This window comes from Mauremys mutica, chromosome 13, assembly GCF_020497125.1.
Source record: "Mauremys mutica isolate MM-2020 ecotype Southern chromosome 13, ASM2049712v1, whole genome shotgun sequence".
Lineage (NCBI taxonomy): Eukaryota > Metazoa > Chordata > Testudines > Geoemydidae > Mauremys > Mauremys mutica.
The window spans coordinates 53,909,640-53,926,916 of NC_059084.1; the positions used below are offsets into that span (position 1 = coordinate 53,909,640).

General features: G+C 64.9%; 1 protein-coding gene across 3 annotated transcripts; it reads left to right on the plus strand.

The window, feature by feature from the left end:
- Positions 1-1,013: 1,013 nt before the first annotated feature.
- On the plus strand, positions 1,014-16,028 carry SALL2 (spalt like transcription factor 2). 3 transcript variants are annotated; one of them, XM_044986465.1, is made up of 4 exons: positions 1,014-1,113; positions 12,551-14,808; positions 14,950-15,348; positions 15,739-16,028. In XM_044986465.1, exons 1-3 carry the CDS (start codon positions 1,041-1,043, stop codon positions 15,328-15,330), a joined length of 2,712 nt encoding a protein of 903 aa, XP_044842400.1. In that variant the 5' UTR covers positions 1,014-1,040; the 3' UTR covers positions 15,331-15,348; positions 15,739-16,028. The 3 variants fall into 3 exon arrangements, with proteins under 3 accessions (XP_044842400.1, XP_044842402.1, XP_044842401.1); XM_044986467.1 differs by having other exon boundaries at positions 12,551-14,535; XM_044986466.1 differs by lacking the exon at positions 1,014-1,113 and adding an exon at positions 10,557-10,661.
- The last annotated feature ends 1,249 nt before the right edge of the window (positions 16,029-17,277 follow it).

A 17,277-nucleotide genomic window follows, 5' to 3' on the forward strand; every position in this document is an offset into this window, starting at 1 on the left:
CCCCCCTCCAGCCCCAGTGCCTGAGTCTCCTCTCAACTGCATGAATGGAAGGGGGCAGGCGTGGCTCCCACAGGCAGCATGTTGAGAGGTTCTCAGAACCCTCCCCCACCATCCCCCCCAACCCCTCCCCACTGAGCCACACACAGCAGTGAGCCTGTCTCAAAGGGGCCCTTTCTGAGGGTTTTTTCGAAGTCTTTTCCCCCTTTGTGCTGCGGCTTCATTAACATTCCCGCAGCGCCGGCTCTGCCGAGGCCTGGGCTTTTGTGGTGCTCGGGGAGGTCAGGAGGCCACGAGGAAGAGGTGAAAAGAAAAGGGGAAGAAAGAGGAAGGAAGGGTGTAATGGGGGGTGGAGGAGAGCGGGGTTGGGGGAGAGGACACGGCTGGAGGAGGGAGGGGCATATGCTGGGTATGGGGGGCTCTGCTGCAGGGTGTGGGGTGAGGGGCTCAGTAGGGGGCGCCCTCTGGGGCTCTCAGTGCTGACCCCAATGCCCCAGTGCCCCGGGGGGGCATGTTTGGGGAAGTTCTGCCCACGTGGTGAGTGGTAAAGGGATGCTGCATTTCCCCGAACTGAGGTATGAACGCCAGTGTCATGGTTCACCTGCCTGCGGGCAGCGCCTTCACTTCCCATCCTAACCCCGCTCTGCCTGGCTTAGAGGGGCTACAGCATTGCCAACCCCCCGCCCCCCAGAGTGCAGCTGTTCAGCTCCCCCTGCCCCACCCCAGAGGCAGCTGCATCTCAGCCCCCGGCCAGGGCTCCGTAGAACAGCCCCAGCGCCGCAGCTCGGGGCCAGGCCGGCCCAGGGTAACCAGCCACCGCAGCCCAGCGCCCGGCCCTGCCAGGCAGCAAGGGGTTAAGGAGCACAAAGGAGACCCGAGTGACCGGCCGGATTAGGACTTTGCTTCCAATGAGGGGCGCAAAGGAGGGGGCGTGTCCATGCTCCGGGGAGGGGGCGAGACCCCGCCTGGGAGCGTCCCGGTGCCCACGGGCTCCCGAGCCGAGCGGCGGACCCAGGGGGGCCCGGCCCGGCGCCCCCGCGGGGATGTCTCGCCGCAAGCAGCGCAAACCCCAGCAGCTCATCTCGGACTGCGACGGGTCCACGGGCTCCGAGAACGGTGGGTGCCGGGGGCGGGGGCCCGGGGGCGGCAGGTGCTGCTGGGAGGGGCCGGGGCCGGCAGGGGAGCCGGGCAGAGCGGGCAGGAGGACTTATCAAATGCGTGAAACTCGCCAAAGTCTCCAACTCCCCCGGGCTGTGCCCCCTGCGCCAAACACCGATCCCTGAACCCCGCCATGGGTCCCCCGGAGCCCCATCTAGCTATGTATCCCCTGCACCCCCCATGAGTCCCCCGGAGCCCCATCTAGCTATGTATCCCCTGCACCCCGCATCTGTCCCCTGCACCCCCCATGGGTCCCCCGGAGCCCCATCCAGCTATGAATCCCCTGCACCCCCCATGAGTCCCCCGGAGCCCCATCTAGCTATGAATCCCCTGCACCCCCCATGAGTCCCCCGGAGCCCCATCTAGCTATGTATCCCCTGCACCCCGCATCTGTACCCGGGACCCCCCCATGAGTCCCCCGGAGCCCCATCTAGCTATGAATCCCCTGCACCCCCCATGAGTCCCCCGGAGCCCCATCTAGCTATGTATCCCCTGCACCCCGCATCTGTCCCCTGCACCGCCCATGGGTCCCCCGGAGCCCCATCCAGCTATGAATCCCCTGCACCCCGCATCTGTCCCCTGCACCCCCCATGGGTCCCCCGGAGCCCCATCCAGCTATGAATCCCCTGCACCCCCCATGAGTCCCCCGGAGCCCCATCTAGCTATGAATCCCCTGCACCCCCCATGAGTCCCCCGGAGCCCCATCTAGCTATGTATCCCCTGCACCCCGCATCTGTCCCCTGCACCCCCCCATGGGTCCCCCGGAGCCCCATCTAGCTATGAATCCCCTGCACCCCCCATGAGTCCCCCGGAGCCCCATCTAGCTATGTATCCCCTGCACCCCGCATCTGTCCCCTGCACCCCCCATGGGTCCCCCGGAGCCCCATCCAGCTATGAATCCCCTGCACCCCGCATCTGTCCCCTGCACCCCCCATGGGTCCCCCGGAGCCCCATCCAGCTATGAATCCCCTGCACCCCACATCTGTCCCCTGCACCCCCCCATGGGTCCCCCGGAGCCCCATCTAGCTATGAATCCCCTGCACCCCGCATCTGTCCCCTGCACCCCCCATGGGTCCCCCGGCACCTCATCTAGCTATGAATCCCCTGCACCCCCCATGAGTCCCCCGGAGCCCCCCCATGGGTCCCCCGGAGCCCCATCTAGCTATGTATCCCCTGCACCCCGCATCTGTCCCCTGCACCCCGCCATGGGTCCCCCGGAGCCCCATCTAGCTATGAATCCCCTGCACCCCCCATGAGTCCCCCGGAGCCCCATCTAGCTATGTATCCCCTGCACCCCGCATCTGTCCCCTGCACCCCCCATGGGTCCCCCGGAGCCCCATCCAGCTATGAATCCCCTGCACCCCGCATCTGTCCCCTGCACCCCCCATGGGTCCCCCGGAGCCCCATCCAGCTATGAATCCCCTGCACCCCCCATGAGTCCCCCGGAGCCCCATCTAGCTATGAATCCCCTGCACCCCCCATGAGTCCCCGGAGCCCCATCTAGCTATGTATCCCCTGCACCCCGCATCTGTCCCCTGCAACCCCCCATGGGTCCCCCGGAGCCCCATCTAGCTATGAATCCCCTGCACCCCCCATGAGTCCCCCGGAGCCCCATCTAGCTATGTATCCCCTGCACCCCGCATCTGTCCCCTGCACCCCCCATAGGTCCCCCGGAGCCCCATCCAGCTATGAATCCCCTGCACCCCGCATCTGTCCCCTGCACCCCCCATGGGTCCCCCGGAGCCCCATCCAGCTATGAATCCCCTGCACCCCACATCTGTCCCCTGCACCCCCCCATGGGTCCCCCGGCACCTCATCTAGCTATGAATCCCCTGCACCCCCCATGAGTCCCCCGGAGCCCCCCCATGGGTCCCCCGGAGCCCCATCTAGCTATGTATCCCCTGCACCCCGCATCTGTCCCCTGCACCCCGCCATGGGTCCCCCGGAGCCCCATCTAGCTATGAATCCCCTGCACCCCCCATGAGTCCCCCGGAGCCCCATCTAGCTATGTATCCCCTGCACCCCGCATCTGTCCCCTGCACCCCCCATGGGTCCCCCGGAGCCCCATCCAGCTATGACGCCCCGCCACCCCGCATCTGTCCCCTGCACCCCCCATGGGTCCCCCGGAGCCCCATCCAGCTATGAATCCCCTGCACCCCGCATCTGTCCCCTGCACCCCCCCATGGGTCCCCCGGAGCCCCATCTAGCTATGAATCCCCTGCACCCCGCATCTGTCCCCTGCACCCCCCATGGGTCCCCCGGCACCTCATCTAGCTATGAATCCCCTGCACCCCCCATGAGTCCCCCGGAGCCCCCCCATGGGTCCCCCGGAGCCCCATCCAGCTATGAATCCCCTGCACCCCCCATGAGTCCCCCGGAGCCCCATCTAGCTATGAATCCCCTGCACCCCGCATCTGTCCCCTGCACCCCCCATGGGTCCCCCGGAGCCCCATCCAGCTATGAATCCCCTGCACCCCCCATGAGTCCCCCGGAGCCCCATCTAGCTATGAATCCCCTGCACCCCGCATCTGTCCCCTGCACCCCCATGGGTCCCCCGGAGCCCCATCTAGCTATGAATCCCCTGCACCCCGCATCTGTCCCCTGCACCCCCCATGGGTCCCCCGGCACCACATGCAGCTATGAATCCCCTGCACCCCGCATCTGTCCCCTGCACCCCCCATGGGTCCCCCGGCACCACATCCAGCTATGAATCCCCTACACCCCGCATCTGTCCCCTGAACCCCCCATGGGTCCCCCGGAGCCCCATCCAGCTATGAATCCCCTGCACCCCGCATCTGTCCCCTGAGCCCCCCCCATGGGTCTCCCGGCACCTCATCTAGCTATGAATCCCCTGCACCCCGCATCTGTCCCCTGCACCCCCACATGGGTCCCCCGGAGCCCCATCTAGCTATGAATCCCCTGCACCCCGCATCTGTCCCCTGCACCCCCCATGCGTCCCCCGGAGCCCCATCTAGCTATGAAACCCCTGCACCCCGCATCTGTCCCCTGCACCCCCCATGGGTCCCCCGGAGCCCCATCCAGCTATGTATCCCCTGCACCCCGCATCTGTCCCCTGCACCCCCCATGGGTCCCACGGCACCTCATCTAGCTGTGAATCCCCTGCACCCCGCATCTGTCCCCTGAACCCCCCCATGGGTCCCCCGGCACCTCATCTAGCTATGAATCCCCTGCACCCCGCATCTGTCCCCTGCACCCCCCATGGGTCCCCCGGCACCTCATCTAGCTATGAATTGCCTGCACCCTGCATCTGTCCCCTGAACCCCCCCATGGGTCCCCCAGCACCACATCTAGCTATGAATCCCCTGCACCCCGCATCTGTCCCCTGCACCCCCCATGGGTCCCCCGGAGCCCCATCTAGCTATGAATCCCCTGCACCCCGCATCTGTCCGCTGACCCCACCCATGGGTCCCCCGGAGCCCCATCTAGCTATGAATCCCCTGCACCCCGCATCTGTCCCCTGCACCCCCCATGGGTCCCCCGGAGCCCCATCTAGCTATGAATCCTCTGCACCCCGCATCTGTCCCCTGCACCCCCCATGGGTCCCCCGGAGCCCCATCTAGCTATGAATCCCCTGCACCCCGCATCTGTCCCCTGCACCCCCCATGGGTCCCCCGGAGCCCCATCTAGCTATGAATCCCCTGCACCCCGCATCTGTCCCCTGCACCCCCCATGGGTCCCCCGGAGCCCCATCTAGCTATGAATCCCCTGCACCCCCCATGAGTCCCCCGGAGCCCAATCTAGCTATGAAACCCCTGCACCCCGCATCTGTCCCCTGCACCCCCCATGGGTCCCCCGGAGCCCCATCTAGCTATGAATCCCCTGCACCCCGCATCTGTCCCCTGCACCCCCACATGGGTCCCCCGGAGCCCCATCTAGCTATGAATCCCCTGCACCCCGCATCTGTCCCCTGCACCCCCCCATGGGTCCCCCAGAGCCCCATCTAGCTATGAATCCCATGCACCCCGCATCTGTCCCCTGCCCCCGCCATGGGTCCCCCGGCACCTCATCTAGCTATGAATCCCCTGCACCCCATATCTGTCCCCTGAACCTCGCATCTGTCCCCTGCATCCCTCACCTGTCCCCTGAACCCCCCAAGGGTCCCCTGGCACCCCATCTAGCTATGTATCCTCTGCACCCCGCATCTGTCCCCTGAACCCCCTCATCAGTCCTCCGGCACTACAATTAACTATGTATCCCCTGCACCCCTCATCCCTCCTCTGCACCCCGCATCTGTCCCCTGAACCCCCATGGTTCCTCCGGCACCCCATCTAGCTATGTATCCTCTGCAGCCCTCATCTGTCCCCTGAACCCCTCATCTGTCTCTTGTACTCCTCCTCTGTCCCCTTCACCCCTCATGTGTCCCCTGAACCTCCAGCACCCCATCTAGCTATGTAACCCCTGCACCCCGCATCTGTCCCCTGTCCCCTGATCCCCCTCATCTGTCACCTGAACCCCCGCATCTGTCTCCTGTACCCCTCCTCTGTCCCTGTCTCCTGAACCCCTCCTCTGTCCCCTGAACCCCGCATATGTCCCCTGCACACCTCATCTGTCCTCTGCACCCCACATATGTCCCCTGACCCCTTCATCTGTCACCTGAACCCTATCATTAGTCCTCTGGCACCCCATCTAGCTATGTATCCCCTGAACCCCTCATCTCTCCCATGCACCCCGCATCTGTCTCCTTCACCCCCATCTGTCTCCTGTCCCCTGCACCCCTCCTCTGTCCCCTGAACCCCTGATATTTCCCCTTCATCACTCATCTCTCCTCTGCACCCCTCATCTGTCCCCTGAACCCCCTCCTCTGTCCCTTGCCACCCCTCATGTGTCCCCTTCACCCCTCATGTGTCCCCTGAACCTCCAGCACCCCATCTAGCTATGTATCCCCTGCACCCTGCATCTGACCCCTGTCCCCTGAACCCCCTCATCTGTCCCCTGAACCCCCGCAACTTTCTCCTGCACCCCCTCCTCTGTCGTTGCACCCCTCCTCTGTCACCTGAACCCCCTCATCTGTCACCTGAACCCCCACAACTTTCTCCTGCACCCCTCCTCTGTCCCCTGAACCCCTCCTCTGTCCCTTGACCCCCGCATATGTCCCCTGCACCCCTCATCTGTCCTCTGCACCCCACATCTGTCCCCTGACCCCTTCATCTGTCACCTGAACCCTATCATTAGTCCTCTGGCACCCCATCTAGCTATGTATCCCCTGAACCCCTCATCTCTCCCATGCACCCCGCATCTGTCGCCTTCACCCCCATCTGTCTCCTGTCCCCTGCACCCCTCCTCTGTCCCCTGAACCCCTGATATTTCCCCTTCACCACTCATCTCTCCTCTGCACCCCTCATCTGTCCCCTGAACCCCCTCCTCTGTCCCTTGCCACCCCTCATGTGTCCCCTTCACCCCTCATGTGTCCCCTGAACCTCCAGCACCCCATCTAGCTATGTATCCCCTGCACCCTGCATCTGACCCCTGTCCCCTGAACCCCCTCATCTGTCCCCTGAACCCCTGCAACTTTCTCCTGCACCCCCTCCTCTGTCGTTGCACCCCTCCTCTGTCACCTGAACCCCCTCATCTGTCACCTGAACCCCCACAACTTTCTCCTGCACCCCTCCTCTGTCCCCTGAACCCCTCCTCTGTCCCTTGACCCCCTCATATGTCCCCTGCACTCCTCATCTGTCCTCTGCACCCCACATCTGTCCCCTGACCCCTTCATCTGTCACCTGAACCCTATCATTAGTCCTCTGGCACCCCATCTAGCTATGTATCCCCTGAACCCCTCATCTCTCCCATGCACCCCGCATCTGTCGCCTTCACCCCATCTCTCCCTTGCACCCTGCATCTGTCCCCTGATACCCTCTCATCTGTCCTCTAGCACCCCATCTCGCTATGTGTCCCCTGCACCCCTCATCTCTTCCATGCACCCCGCATCTGTCTCCTTCACCCCCTCATCTGTCCCCTGAACTCCCTCCTCTGTCCCCTTCACCCCTCTTCTGTTCCTGTCCCCTGAACCCCTCCTCTGTCCCCTGAACCCTGCATATGTCCCCTGCACCCCTCATCTGTCCTCTGCACCCCTCATCTGTCACCTGAACCCCATCATTGGTCCTCTGGCACCCCATCTAGCTATGTATCCCCTGTACCCTGCATCTGTCCCCTGTCCCCTGCACTCCTCATCTGTCCCCTGAACCCTGCATCTGTCCCCTGAACCCCTCATCTGTCACCTGAACCCCCTCATCGGTCCTCTGGCACTCCTTCTAGCTATGTATCCCCTGCAGCCCGCATCTGTCACCTGAACCCTCTCCTCTGTCCCCTGCACCCTGCATCTGTCCTCCAGCACCCCATCTAGCTATGTATCCTCCGGCACCCCCCATCTATCTATCCCCATACACACCGCTCCTCCATATATCCCCATGCACCCAATCTATTGGTCTGTGCTCTCCTACACACTTTTCTACCTGTCCATCCACCCACCCATCTCCATACACCATCCGTCCTCCGTCTATGTGTCTCTTCCGCACTCTGTGCAGTGCAGGTCCTGTCCCAGCCCTCTCAGGACCCTTTGTGCGGTTGCTAGGTAACCCTGTGAGCCCTGGAAATCTTCTCTTGTGTTGAGTTTGGGGGTTTTCTGTTTGGGACTTTGGCTGCGGCCGAGGGAGCCAGAGAAACAGGTCGGGGCTCCCTGGGAGGTGGCTGGTCAGAGCGAACATGTCAGGGACAGTCCCCCCGTCCGGCTCCCCTGCGTCTATTTGTCTGTCTGGTGCCAAGGCCTGAAGCCTCCGCTGTGCACACTGACCCCTGCTGCTCCAGAACCAGCGGGGCTGGATCCCAGCCAGGCTGGTGTGAAGGAAGCCAGGCCAGTTCACCCAGCTTCTGGGTCCCCAGGTTACCCCGCACCTGTGGCAGCGCTCGGAGCCCCGGGGTACACGTCAGCTCAGCTGGAGATTGGCCTCGTTTACAACAGGCTACAGAAGAAGCCTGTGGAAGTCAGTACAAACAAACATGGCTACAGTGACTTGTTTGTGCTGCTCTCCCCACCAGAGATGGAAATGTGGGTACAATAGCGATGTGCCCATTGGGTCGTTGTATGATTATAGGGTCAAAGCGAGGAAGTCAGCCCTTGTTCAGCGCTAGTGTGCTGGGCCACTCTGCTCTCTCATGTCTGGTTTTGTCAGCAAGTCGTTTTTAAGAGAGGTGAACTTGGGGTTACACAAGACAAATCAGCCTCCTGGAAGGGGGACAGTCGTCTGGAAAGCTTGAGAGCCACTGGCCTAGTGGGACTCCAGCCGCAAACCCATCTCCATCCAGGGGCGGCTCTACCTTTTTGGCCGCCCCAAGCAGTCATGCGCGGGAGGCGCCGCGGACCTCCCGCGGGCATGACTGCGGAGGGTCCGCTGGTCGCGCGGCTCGGCTGGACCTCCCGCAGCTGCGGACGGTTCGCAGGTCCGTCGGCTCCGCTTGAGCTGCCGCAGTCATGCCTGTGGGAGGTCCACTGGAGCCGCGGGACGAGCGCCCCCTCCGCAGTCATGCCTGCGGCAGGTCCGGTCGTCCCGGGGCTCCGGTGGACCTCCCGCAGGCATGACTGCAGCAGGTCCGCCGGCCTAGCCTGCCGCCCCCCCGGGAAAGGGCCGCCCCACGCGCGTGCTTGCCGCGCTGGGGTCTGGAGCCGGCCCTGCCTCCATCTGTCCCACACACTCCCCTGGAGGGCAGCTGCCCTGGGCATGGGGGAGGGCGGCTGTGGGGGAGTATCAGGGGGCAGGGATCCCGGTTCTTCAGGAGGGGCAGGGACCCGCAGCTGGGATCTACAGGGTGCAGGGACAACCCCTCCTCTATATGAGGGTGCAGGGACCCTTGGCTGAGCTTGGAGCTCGGGGACCCCCAGTTGGACTTGGGGACCACCCAGGGCCAGGTGTTGGGGTGCAGGGACCCCCGTCTGGGCTCAGAGCTGGGGGACCCTCAGCTGGATGGGGGACCCCCCAGGCATTGGGGTGTAGGGACCCCTGTCTGGGCTTGGGAACCCCCTGTCTGGATTCAGGGCACAGGGACCCCCGACTGGGCTTGGGAACCCCACGGCTGGATTCAGGGTGCAGGGACCCCCGGGCATCGGGGCGCAGGGACCCCCGGCTGGGCTCGGAGCTCAGGGACCCTCAGCTGGACTTGGGGACCCCCAGGCGTTGGAGTGCGGGGACCCCCGGCTGGGCTTCAGAACCCACAGCTGGACTCAGGGCGCAGGGACCCCCGCTGGGCTTGGGAACCCCACGTCTGGATTCAGGGTGCAGGGACCCCCGGGCATCGGGGCGCAGGGACCCCCGGCTGTGCTTGGGAACCCCACGTCTGGATTCAGGGTGCAAGGACCCCCGGGCATCGGGGCGCAGGGACCCACGGCTGGGCTCGGAGCTGGGGGACCCTCAGCTGGATAGGGGACCCCCCAGGCATTGGGGTGTAGGGACCCCTGGCTGGGCTTGGGAACCCCCTGGCTGGATTCAGGGCACAGGGACCCCCGACTGGGCTTGGGAACCCCATGGCTGGATTCAGGGCACAGGGACCCCTGGGCATCAGGGCGCAGGGACCCCCAGCTGGGCTCAGAGCTTGGGGACCCTCAGCTGGACTTGGGGACCCCTGGGCGTTGGGGTGCGGGGACTCCCGGCTGGGCTTCAGAACCCCACAGCTGGATTCAGGGTGCAAGGACCCCCGGGCATCAGGGCGCAGGGACCCCTGGCTGGGCTTGGGAACCCCACGGCTGGATTCAGGGCACAGGGACCCCCGGGCATCGGGGCGCAGGGACCCCCGGCTGGGCTTCAGAACCCCACAGCTGGATTCAGGGTGCAGGGACCCCCGGGCATCGGGGCGCAGGGACCCACGGCTGCGCTTTGTAACCCCACGGCTGGATTCAGGGCACAGGGACCCCTGGGCATCGGGGCGCAGGGACCCACGGCTGGGCTTGGGAACCCCATGGCTGGATTCAGGGCACAGGGACCCCCAGGCATCGGGGCGCAGGGACCCCCGGCTGGGCTTGGGAACCCCACGGCTGGATTCAGGGCGCAGGGACCCCCGGCTGGGCTTGGGAACCCCACGGCTGGATTCAGGGTGCAGGGACCCCCGGGCATCGGGGCGCAGGGACCCCCGGATGCGCTTGGGAACCCCACGGCTGGATTCAGGGCACAGGGACCCCCGGGCATCGGGGCGCAGGGACCCCCAGCTGGGCTCGGAGCTCGGGGACCCCCGGCTGGGCTCCACACGGAGCGGGGCCCCCGTGCGTCGAGGCGCCCGCAACGCTGGCCCCGAGCTCGCCGCCCCGGACTCCGGACACCAGAGGTCCCTGCAGCCCCGGCGGGTCGGATCCGCTCCGGCTCCTCCCTGCATCCGCTCCCTCCTCCTGCTTCCTCCCCCCGCATCCTCCTTCTCCTCCGCCCGGAGCGCGCAGGCCCCGCGCCGGACAGCCCCGCGCCCGCAGCTCCAGCGCCCGGGGACACGGGCCATGGCGGAGCCCGCAGGTGCGGAACTGCCCCTCGGCCCGCCCGGCTGGGACCGGTCCCGGGCCCCCTCCGCAGCCGCAGACAGGAGAGGGGCGTCTCGTCCGGCCTCTGTCCCCGCGTCCATGCGCCCCTGTCCGTCCGCCTCCTGCACCCTCTGTCCGTCCCGTGCTCCCTCTGTCTGTCTGTGCATCCATGCGCCCATCCCTGCCTCCCCTGCACCCTCTGTCCGCCCCGTGCACCCTCTGTCCGTCTGTCTGTCCCCCGCACCTTTCTGTCTGTCCGTCCATGTATTCCCTGCGCCCTCTGTCCAGGGGCGGCTCTAGGTATTTTGCCGCTCCAAGCAGGACAGGCAGGCTGCCTTCGGCGGCTTGCCTGCGGGAGGTCCCCGGTCCCCTGGATTCAGCAGCATGCCTGCGGGAGGTCCGCCAAAGCCGTGGGACCAGCGGACCTTCTGCAGGCATGCTGCCCAACGCAATCTGCCTGCCGCCCTCGCGGCGACTGGCAGAGCACCCCCGTGGCTTGCCGCCCCAGGCACGCGCTTGGCATGCTGGTGCCTGGAGCCGCCCCTGCCTCTGTCTGTCCATGCACCCCTGTCCGTCCGCCTCCTGCAGCCTCTGTCCGCCTGTGCATCCATGCGCCCATCCCTACCTCCCTGCACCCTCTGTCCGCCCCGTGCACCCTCTTTCCGTCTGTGCATCCATGCACCCTACCTCCCCTGCACCCTCTGTCCGCCCCGTGCACCCTCTGTCCGTCTGTGCATCCATGCGCCCATCCCTGCCTCCCTGCACCCTCTGTCCGCCCCATGCACCCTCTGTCCGCCTGTGCATCCATGCGCCCATCCCTACCTCCCTGCACCCTCTGTCCGCCCCATGCACCCTCTGTCCGCCTGTGCATCCATGCGCCCATCCCTACCTCCCTGCACCCTCTGTCCGCCCCGTGCACCCTCTGTCCATCTGTCTGTCCCCTGCACCTTTCTGTCTGTCTGTCCATGTATTCCCTGTGCCCTCTGTCTGTCCATGCACCCCTGTCCGTCCACCTCCTGCAGCCTGTGTGTCTCTCTGTCCCCTGCACCTTTCTGTCCATCTGTCTGTGTGTTCACTGTGCCCTCTGTCTGTCCGTGCATCCATGCGCCCCCGTCCGTCCATCCCCTACACCCTCTGTGTTTCCATCTGTCCCCTGCACCTTTCTCTCTGTCTGTCCGTGCCGCCCCTGTGCCCCATGTCTGTCTGTCCATCCCTCCCTCCCCTGCACCGTGTGTCTGTCTGACCCCTGCAGCCTCTGTCTGTCTGTCTGTCCCGTGCACCCTCTGTCTGTCTGTGCATCCATGCGCCCATGTCTGTCCATCCCTACCTCCCCTGCACCCTCTGTTTGCCTGTTCCCCAGCACCTTTCTGTCTGTCCGTCCATCCATACTCTGCAGGCTTCTGTGTGTCTGTCTGTCTGTGCATCCCCTGCACCCTCTGTCTGTCTGTCTGTCCATATGTCTCATGTGTCCGAATGGGGTTACTCCTGATTTACACCCTGGGGAAAGGAGATCCCTGCGCTGTCTCCCTCTCAGCCTGGGTAGCTGACCCCCCTCCCCGGATTCTCTTGTGCCTGTGGGGGGTGGGGTGCGTGGAGTCAGGAGGTGCCGTGCGGGGAAAGCCAGCTGGGCACTGTGTTCCGGGCAGATTTCTGAGTGGGGAAGGGGGAGGACTTGAGGGGAGCAGGCTCCTCTGCCCCCTATAGCTTTGGGGGGATGTAGGAACACTCCCTATAGATATAGTGGAGGTCTCAGTTTCCTGTATAGATATGGGAGATGTCTCTGATTCCCCTGTGGTTTGGGGGAGCTGCAGAAGCTCTGGGGTGCAGGGGGCTCCCCTGGCATTGCCCCCCAAGGTCTGACCCTCTGTCTCTCTCTCTCCACAGGGGACACAAGTGACGAGGCAGCCCCGTCCTGCCCCACGGAACTGGCTGCCCACCGGGACACCTGTCACCCCAACCAGCCCCCTCCCTCCTCCTCCTCCTCAGCCAACGGGCAAGACAGCGCTGGCTCCTCCTCCTCCTCCTCCTCCTCCTCTTCCTCCTCGGAGCCCCGGCCCGACAGCCCCCCAAGCATGGAGACAGAGACGGGTCCTCTGGCCGGCAACCCCTTGGCCCCGGAGCCGCTCCCTCCTCCGCCGCCACCGCCCCTGGCTCTGCCGGCTGCTCCCCCCCACTCCGGGCACCTCAACATCCCCCTGATCCTGGAGGAGCTGCGGGTGCTCCAGCAGCGCCAGCTGCACCAGATGCAGATGACGGAGGAGATCTGCCGGCAGGTGCTGTTGCTGGGCTCCCTGGGGCAGCCTTCCACCTCAGCCCCCGCCCCAGAGCCAGCCCCAGGGGCCTCCCACCAGGCCAAGGCCCCCTTGCCTGTCTTCTCCATCAAGTCCGAGCCGGTGAGGACCCAGGTGTCGGGCTCCCCAGAGGTGCCCAAGCCCACCTTCTTCCACCTCTACCACCCTTTCCCTGGCAGCGCCAGAGGCCCCAAAGCGGAGCCCATCCTGGCCCCGGCATTCCCCTCTACGGGACTCCTGGCCGCCCAGTGTCTGGGGGCGGCGCGGGGCCTGGAGCAGGCCACCTCCCCAGGGCTGCTGCGGCAGAAAAACGGGGCCGGGGGGGCCGAGCCGGGGCTGGAGGAGAAGCCAGGGGGTCGGCACAAGTGCCGCTTCTGTGCCAAGGTCTTCGGGAGCGACAGTGCCCTGCAGATCCACCTGCGCTCCCACACGGGTGAGCGCCCCTACAAGTGCAACGTCTGCGGCAACCGCTTCACCACCCGGGGGAACCTCAAGGTGCACTTCCACCGGCACCGGGAGAAGTACCCGCATGTCCAGATGAACCCCCACCCGGTCCCCGAGCACCTCGACTACGTGCTGACCGGCGCCGGGCTGCCCTATGGCATGTCGGTGCCGCCCGAGAAGGCCGAGCCAGGCGAGGAAGCGGCGCCCCCCGAGCGCAAGGGGCTGAGTGCCACTGAGAGTCTGACGCTGCTCTCGGGCACTGCGGCCGGGGGCGCAGCCGCTGCTCAGACCCTGCCCGTCTTCAACAAGCTGGTGCTGATGAAAGCGGCCGAGGGGCGGGGCAAGGGGGATGAGAACACGCCGCCGGGGAGGGAAGCAGAAGGAGCACGGGTGCCCCTGGGCAAGCTGTCCAGCTGGGCCCTGCTGGCCAACCACTTCAAGGCGGGCAGCACTGGCTTCCCCTTCCCCTACGTGCTGGAGCCACTGGGAGCCTCCCCCTCGGAGACCTCCAAGCTGCAGCAGCTGGTGGAGAAGATCGATCGACAGGGGGCCTCGCCTGGACCCGGCCCGGCAGCTCCCTCGGCCTCCTCACCGCCCTCCTCTTCCTCCTCGGGGCCCAACCAGTGCGTGATCTGCCTGCGGGTGCTGAGCTGCCCCCGGGCACTGCGCCTCCACTACGGGCAGCATGGCGGGGAGCGGCCCTTCAAGTGCAAGGTGTGTGGCCGGGCCTTCTCCACCCGGGGCAACCTGCGGGCACACTTCGTGGGCCACAAGGCCAGCCCGGCTGCCCGAGCCCAGAACTCCTGCCCCATCTGCCAGAAGAAGTTCACCAACGCCGTCAGCCTCCAGCAACACGTCCGCATGCACCTCGGGGGCCAGATCCCCAATGGGGCCCTGCTGCCCGAGCCCCCTGCTGCCCTGGGGGAGGGCACCCGCCAGCCCGAGGTCCCCGCCCCGCAGAGGGATGAGGAGGAGCTGTCTGAGGAGGAGGAGGAGGAGGAGGAAGGCAGCGATGAGGACTCACTGGACAGCAGCACGGAGAAGGCCCCGGGGGGCTCAGAGGGGGCATCCAGCCCAGAGGAGGAAGCAGCCCCGGCTCATGCCAAGGAAGAGGAGGATGCTGGGAAGCTAGAGGTGGGGGGAGCAGCCGATCCCAGCACCTCGCCTCCTGGGGGAGGGAGCCCCCCACCTGCCATGGAGGGAGAAGGGGACCCCAGCACCCAGAAGGCAGAGGGAGGAGGAGACAGAGCACAGGAGGGAGAGGAGGAGGGGGCAGCAGGGGCTGGAGCCGAGGAGCCACGGGCCAGCCAGGCCAAAGAGGGGGTGGCGCTGGCCTGTGGGGTCTGCAAGGAGGGATTCCCCGATGGGGCAGCACTGCGTAAGCACGCCCTGGCAGCCCACCACCAGGTAAGAGAGCCCCTCCCCACCCCACCCCAAGCCTGTCCCCTGCCTCTCCCTGCTCAAACCTCCCTCATCTGCCCCTGCCTTTACACAGGGTCTCCCTTGAGATGTAATGGGCTCCCCTGTCTGTCTCTGTCCCTGTGGCAGGTTCCCCTGGGCAGCACAGCGTGGAGCTGCAGCACAGCACGGCGTGGCCGGCGTCTGGTCCCAGAGGCCCCAACAGTACCGGGAGGCGCAGCAAAGCTGCAGGAGTTCCTGGCGCGGGATGTGCCGACGCAGCTGGTGGGGCCCCTGTCCTTCTGGAACCAGTACACGGCCTTCATCGCAGGGGGGGGCCTGGCTGCCAAGACCTGCCGGGGCCCCCCTCCCACCACCACCCCCTCCTCCTCTACTGCACCCCCTGTACTTTTTGGCCCAGCCACTGCCCCAAGCAAGGCGGCCCCCACTGAAGCCAAGGAGAAGCCGGCAGGAGGACTTCCAGCTGCAGGGGAGGCTGCCCCAGAGAGCCAAGGCAAGGCGGAGAAGTAGCCGACAGGCCCTCAGCAGGTAACATCCCTCCTCCCCCGGGGAATAAAAAGAGGAGGAGCTTGACCCCAAAGTCCAGCCCCGTTGTGATGGGGGGCTGCCCCAGAGACACAGGAAATCCCCCCACTCTTCCCAGCCATGGCACAGCTCATTCCCCGGTTTAGCCACTGCTTGTGGGACAGGGAGCTGGGAGGGTGGTTGATGGAAAGCATGGGGGCCAGAGCAGACATGGGGTCACTTGGGAGAGGGCTGGGGTAGGAGGCTGCTTGGTGGGACAGATTTGGGGTCAGAGGTCAATCAGTAGGAGGGCTAGATGTCAGAGGTCATGCCATCAGTTTAGGGGATTGTGCAACCCCCACTCTCCCCAGCAGTGCTGTCCCCTAATCCCATCTCTCTCTCTCTCTCCTCCAGGGGGCACCAGCCCTGGCATGCTGCAAGAGGCACCAGCCACCACGGGGGGATCAGGCATCGGGGACACGGCCCCCACACAACTTTAGTGGCATTTTAGTCTTTTACTTTTACCGTAGCTCAGAGGGGACTGGACGGGAGGCAGGACCCTGGTGCAGGGACCAGGGCTCGTCCCAGCCATCCTGGACCCATAGTGAAGCGCCCTCTAGTGTAGAACAAAGGCCCAGCTGCTCTGGTCAGGGTCAGCAGGACTTTGTCTGTGTCCATCATTAAAGCAGTTTGACAAATCCCTAGAGACTCGGGTTTTATTCTCCCCAGGGAGGAGATGGCGGGGTGAGTAGAGAGATTCAGACGTTTCTCTGTATCACACACATGGCCAGGCTCATCCTCTCCAGCAGAGGGCAGCGCGCGCGCGCGCGCGCGCGCACACACACACACACACAGAGCAGGGTTCGTCCCCTCCAGCAGGGGGCAACAGAGACATACAGCAGGGTTTGTCACCTCCAGAAGGGGGCAGCAGGGACACACACCGCAGGGCTCATCTCTCCAGCAGGGGGCAGCAGGGACACACACACACACACACAGCAGGGCTTGTCCCTTCCAGCAGGGGGCAACAGGTGCACACATGGCAGGACTCATCACCTCCACTAGGGGGCAACAGGGACATGTACACACTTGGCCTCATTATCTCCAGTGTGACTAACGAGGCAGGCCCATGTGGTTGGGGGTGTAACATGCTCATGTTCTCTGTGGATCAGCACTGGGGGCGGGGGGAGAGGGGGTCGCACACACTCCGCAGTGGATTACAAGTACTCCCTGTCTCCAGCCCTGCTCCGCAGCTCCAGGCCCAGCTCTTTTCCCCTCCCCTGCCAGTTTCACATAATGCTCCTGAGCTGCTTAAGCCTGAGCCAGACAGAGCTGCTTGGGAGGCCTCTGGTGAGGGGAATGTCCAGCCAGCATGTTGCCGGACCAGAGGGCCCGAGGGGGGGGGGGGGGCAACAGCAGGGTTCGTTGCCCGGTGTGCGTCGCACTAATTAACACACCAGGGTGGAGAAGCAAATCAAGTTTATTTGAGCTCAAATAAGGTGCAAGGGAGAAATAGCCATCTCAAATCCTGCACACCCGCACGCAGGCGGGGTCCCAGTATTTATACCCCCTTTGTTTTTGTTTTTTTGTACTTTTCCACTGTGGGGGCTACTTTCTCATGCATATAACCTTGATTACAGCATCTGCTTTCCGCCGATCTTATCTAGTATTGGCTGCATCTAGTGCTAACCGGCCTTGCAGCTGCTAGCAGTCAGCACATAGCACAGGAGGTTACAAAAGTTTAGTAAGGCTAACAAAAGCGCTTAACATAGAAGTACTTTGGTTCACATAGGCCCAGAGCCATCCTCCCGAGTTACCTAGATTTATACCTAGTGACACCAACAAGCACTAATCCCCAAAGTTGTCCCCCCCATTCCTTCTCCAGCTCAGCTGTTCTTCCCTCCCCTCCTACCTTGCCACCCATTCAATTTTCCCTCCCTCCTGCATCTGCCAGCT

Excerpts from the sequence above, each read along its gene's own strand:
- SALL2 (XM_044986465.1), top strand. The coding sequence starts at position 1,041 with ATGTCTCGCCGCAAGCAGCGCAAACCCCAGCAGCTCATCTCGGACTGC. Across the intron at positions 1,114-12,550 it reads GTCCACGGGCTCCGAGAACG|GGGACACAAGTGACGAGGCA; the intron begins GTGGGTGCCGGG and ends CTCTCTCCACAG. Across the intron at positions 14,809-14,949 it reads CCCTGGCAGCCCACCACCAG|GTTCCCCTGGGCAGCACAGC; the intron begins GTAAGAGAGCCC and ends TCCCTGTGGCAG.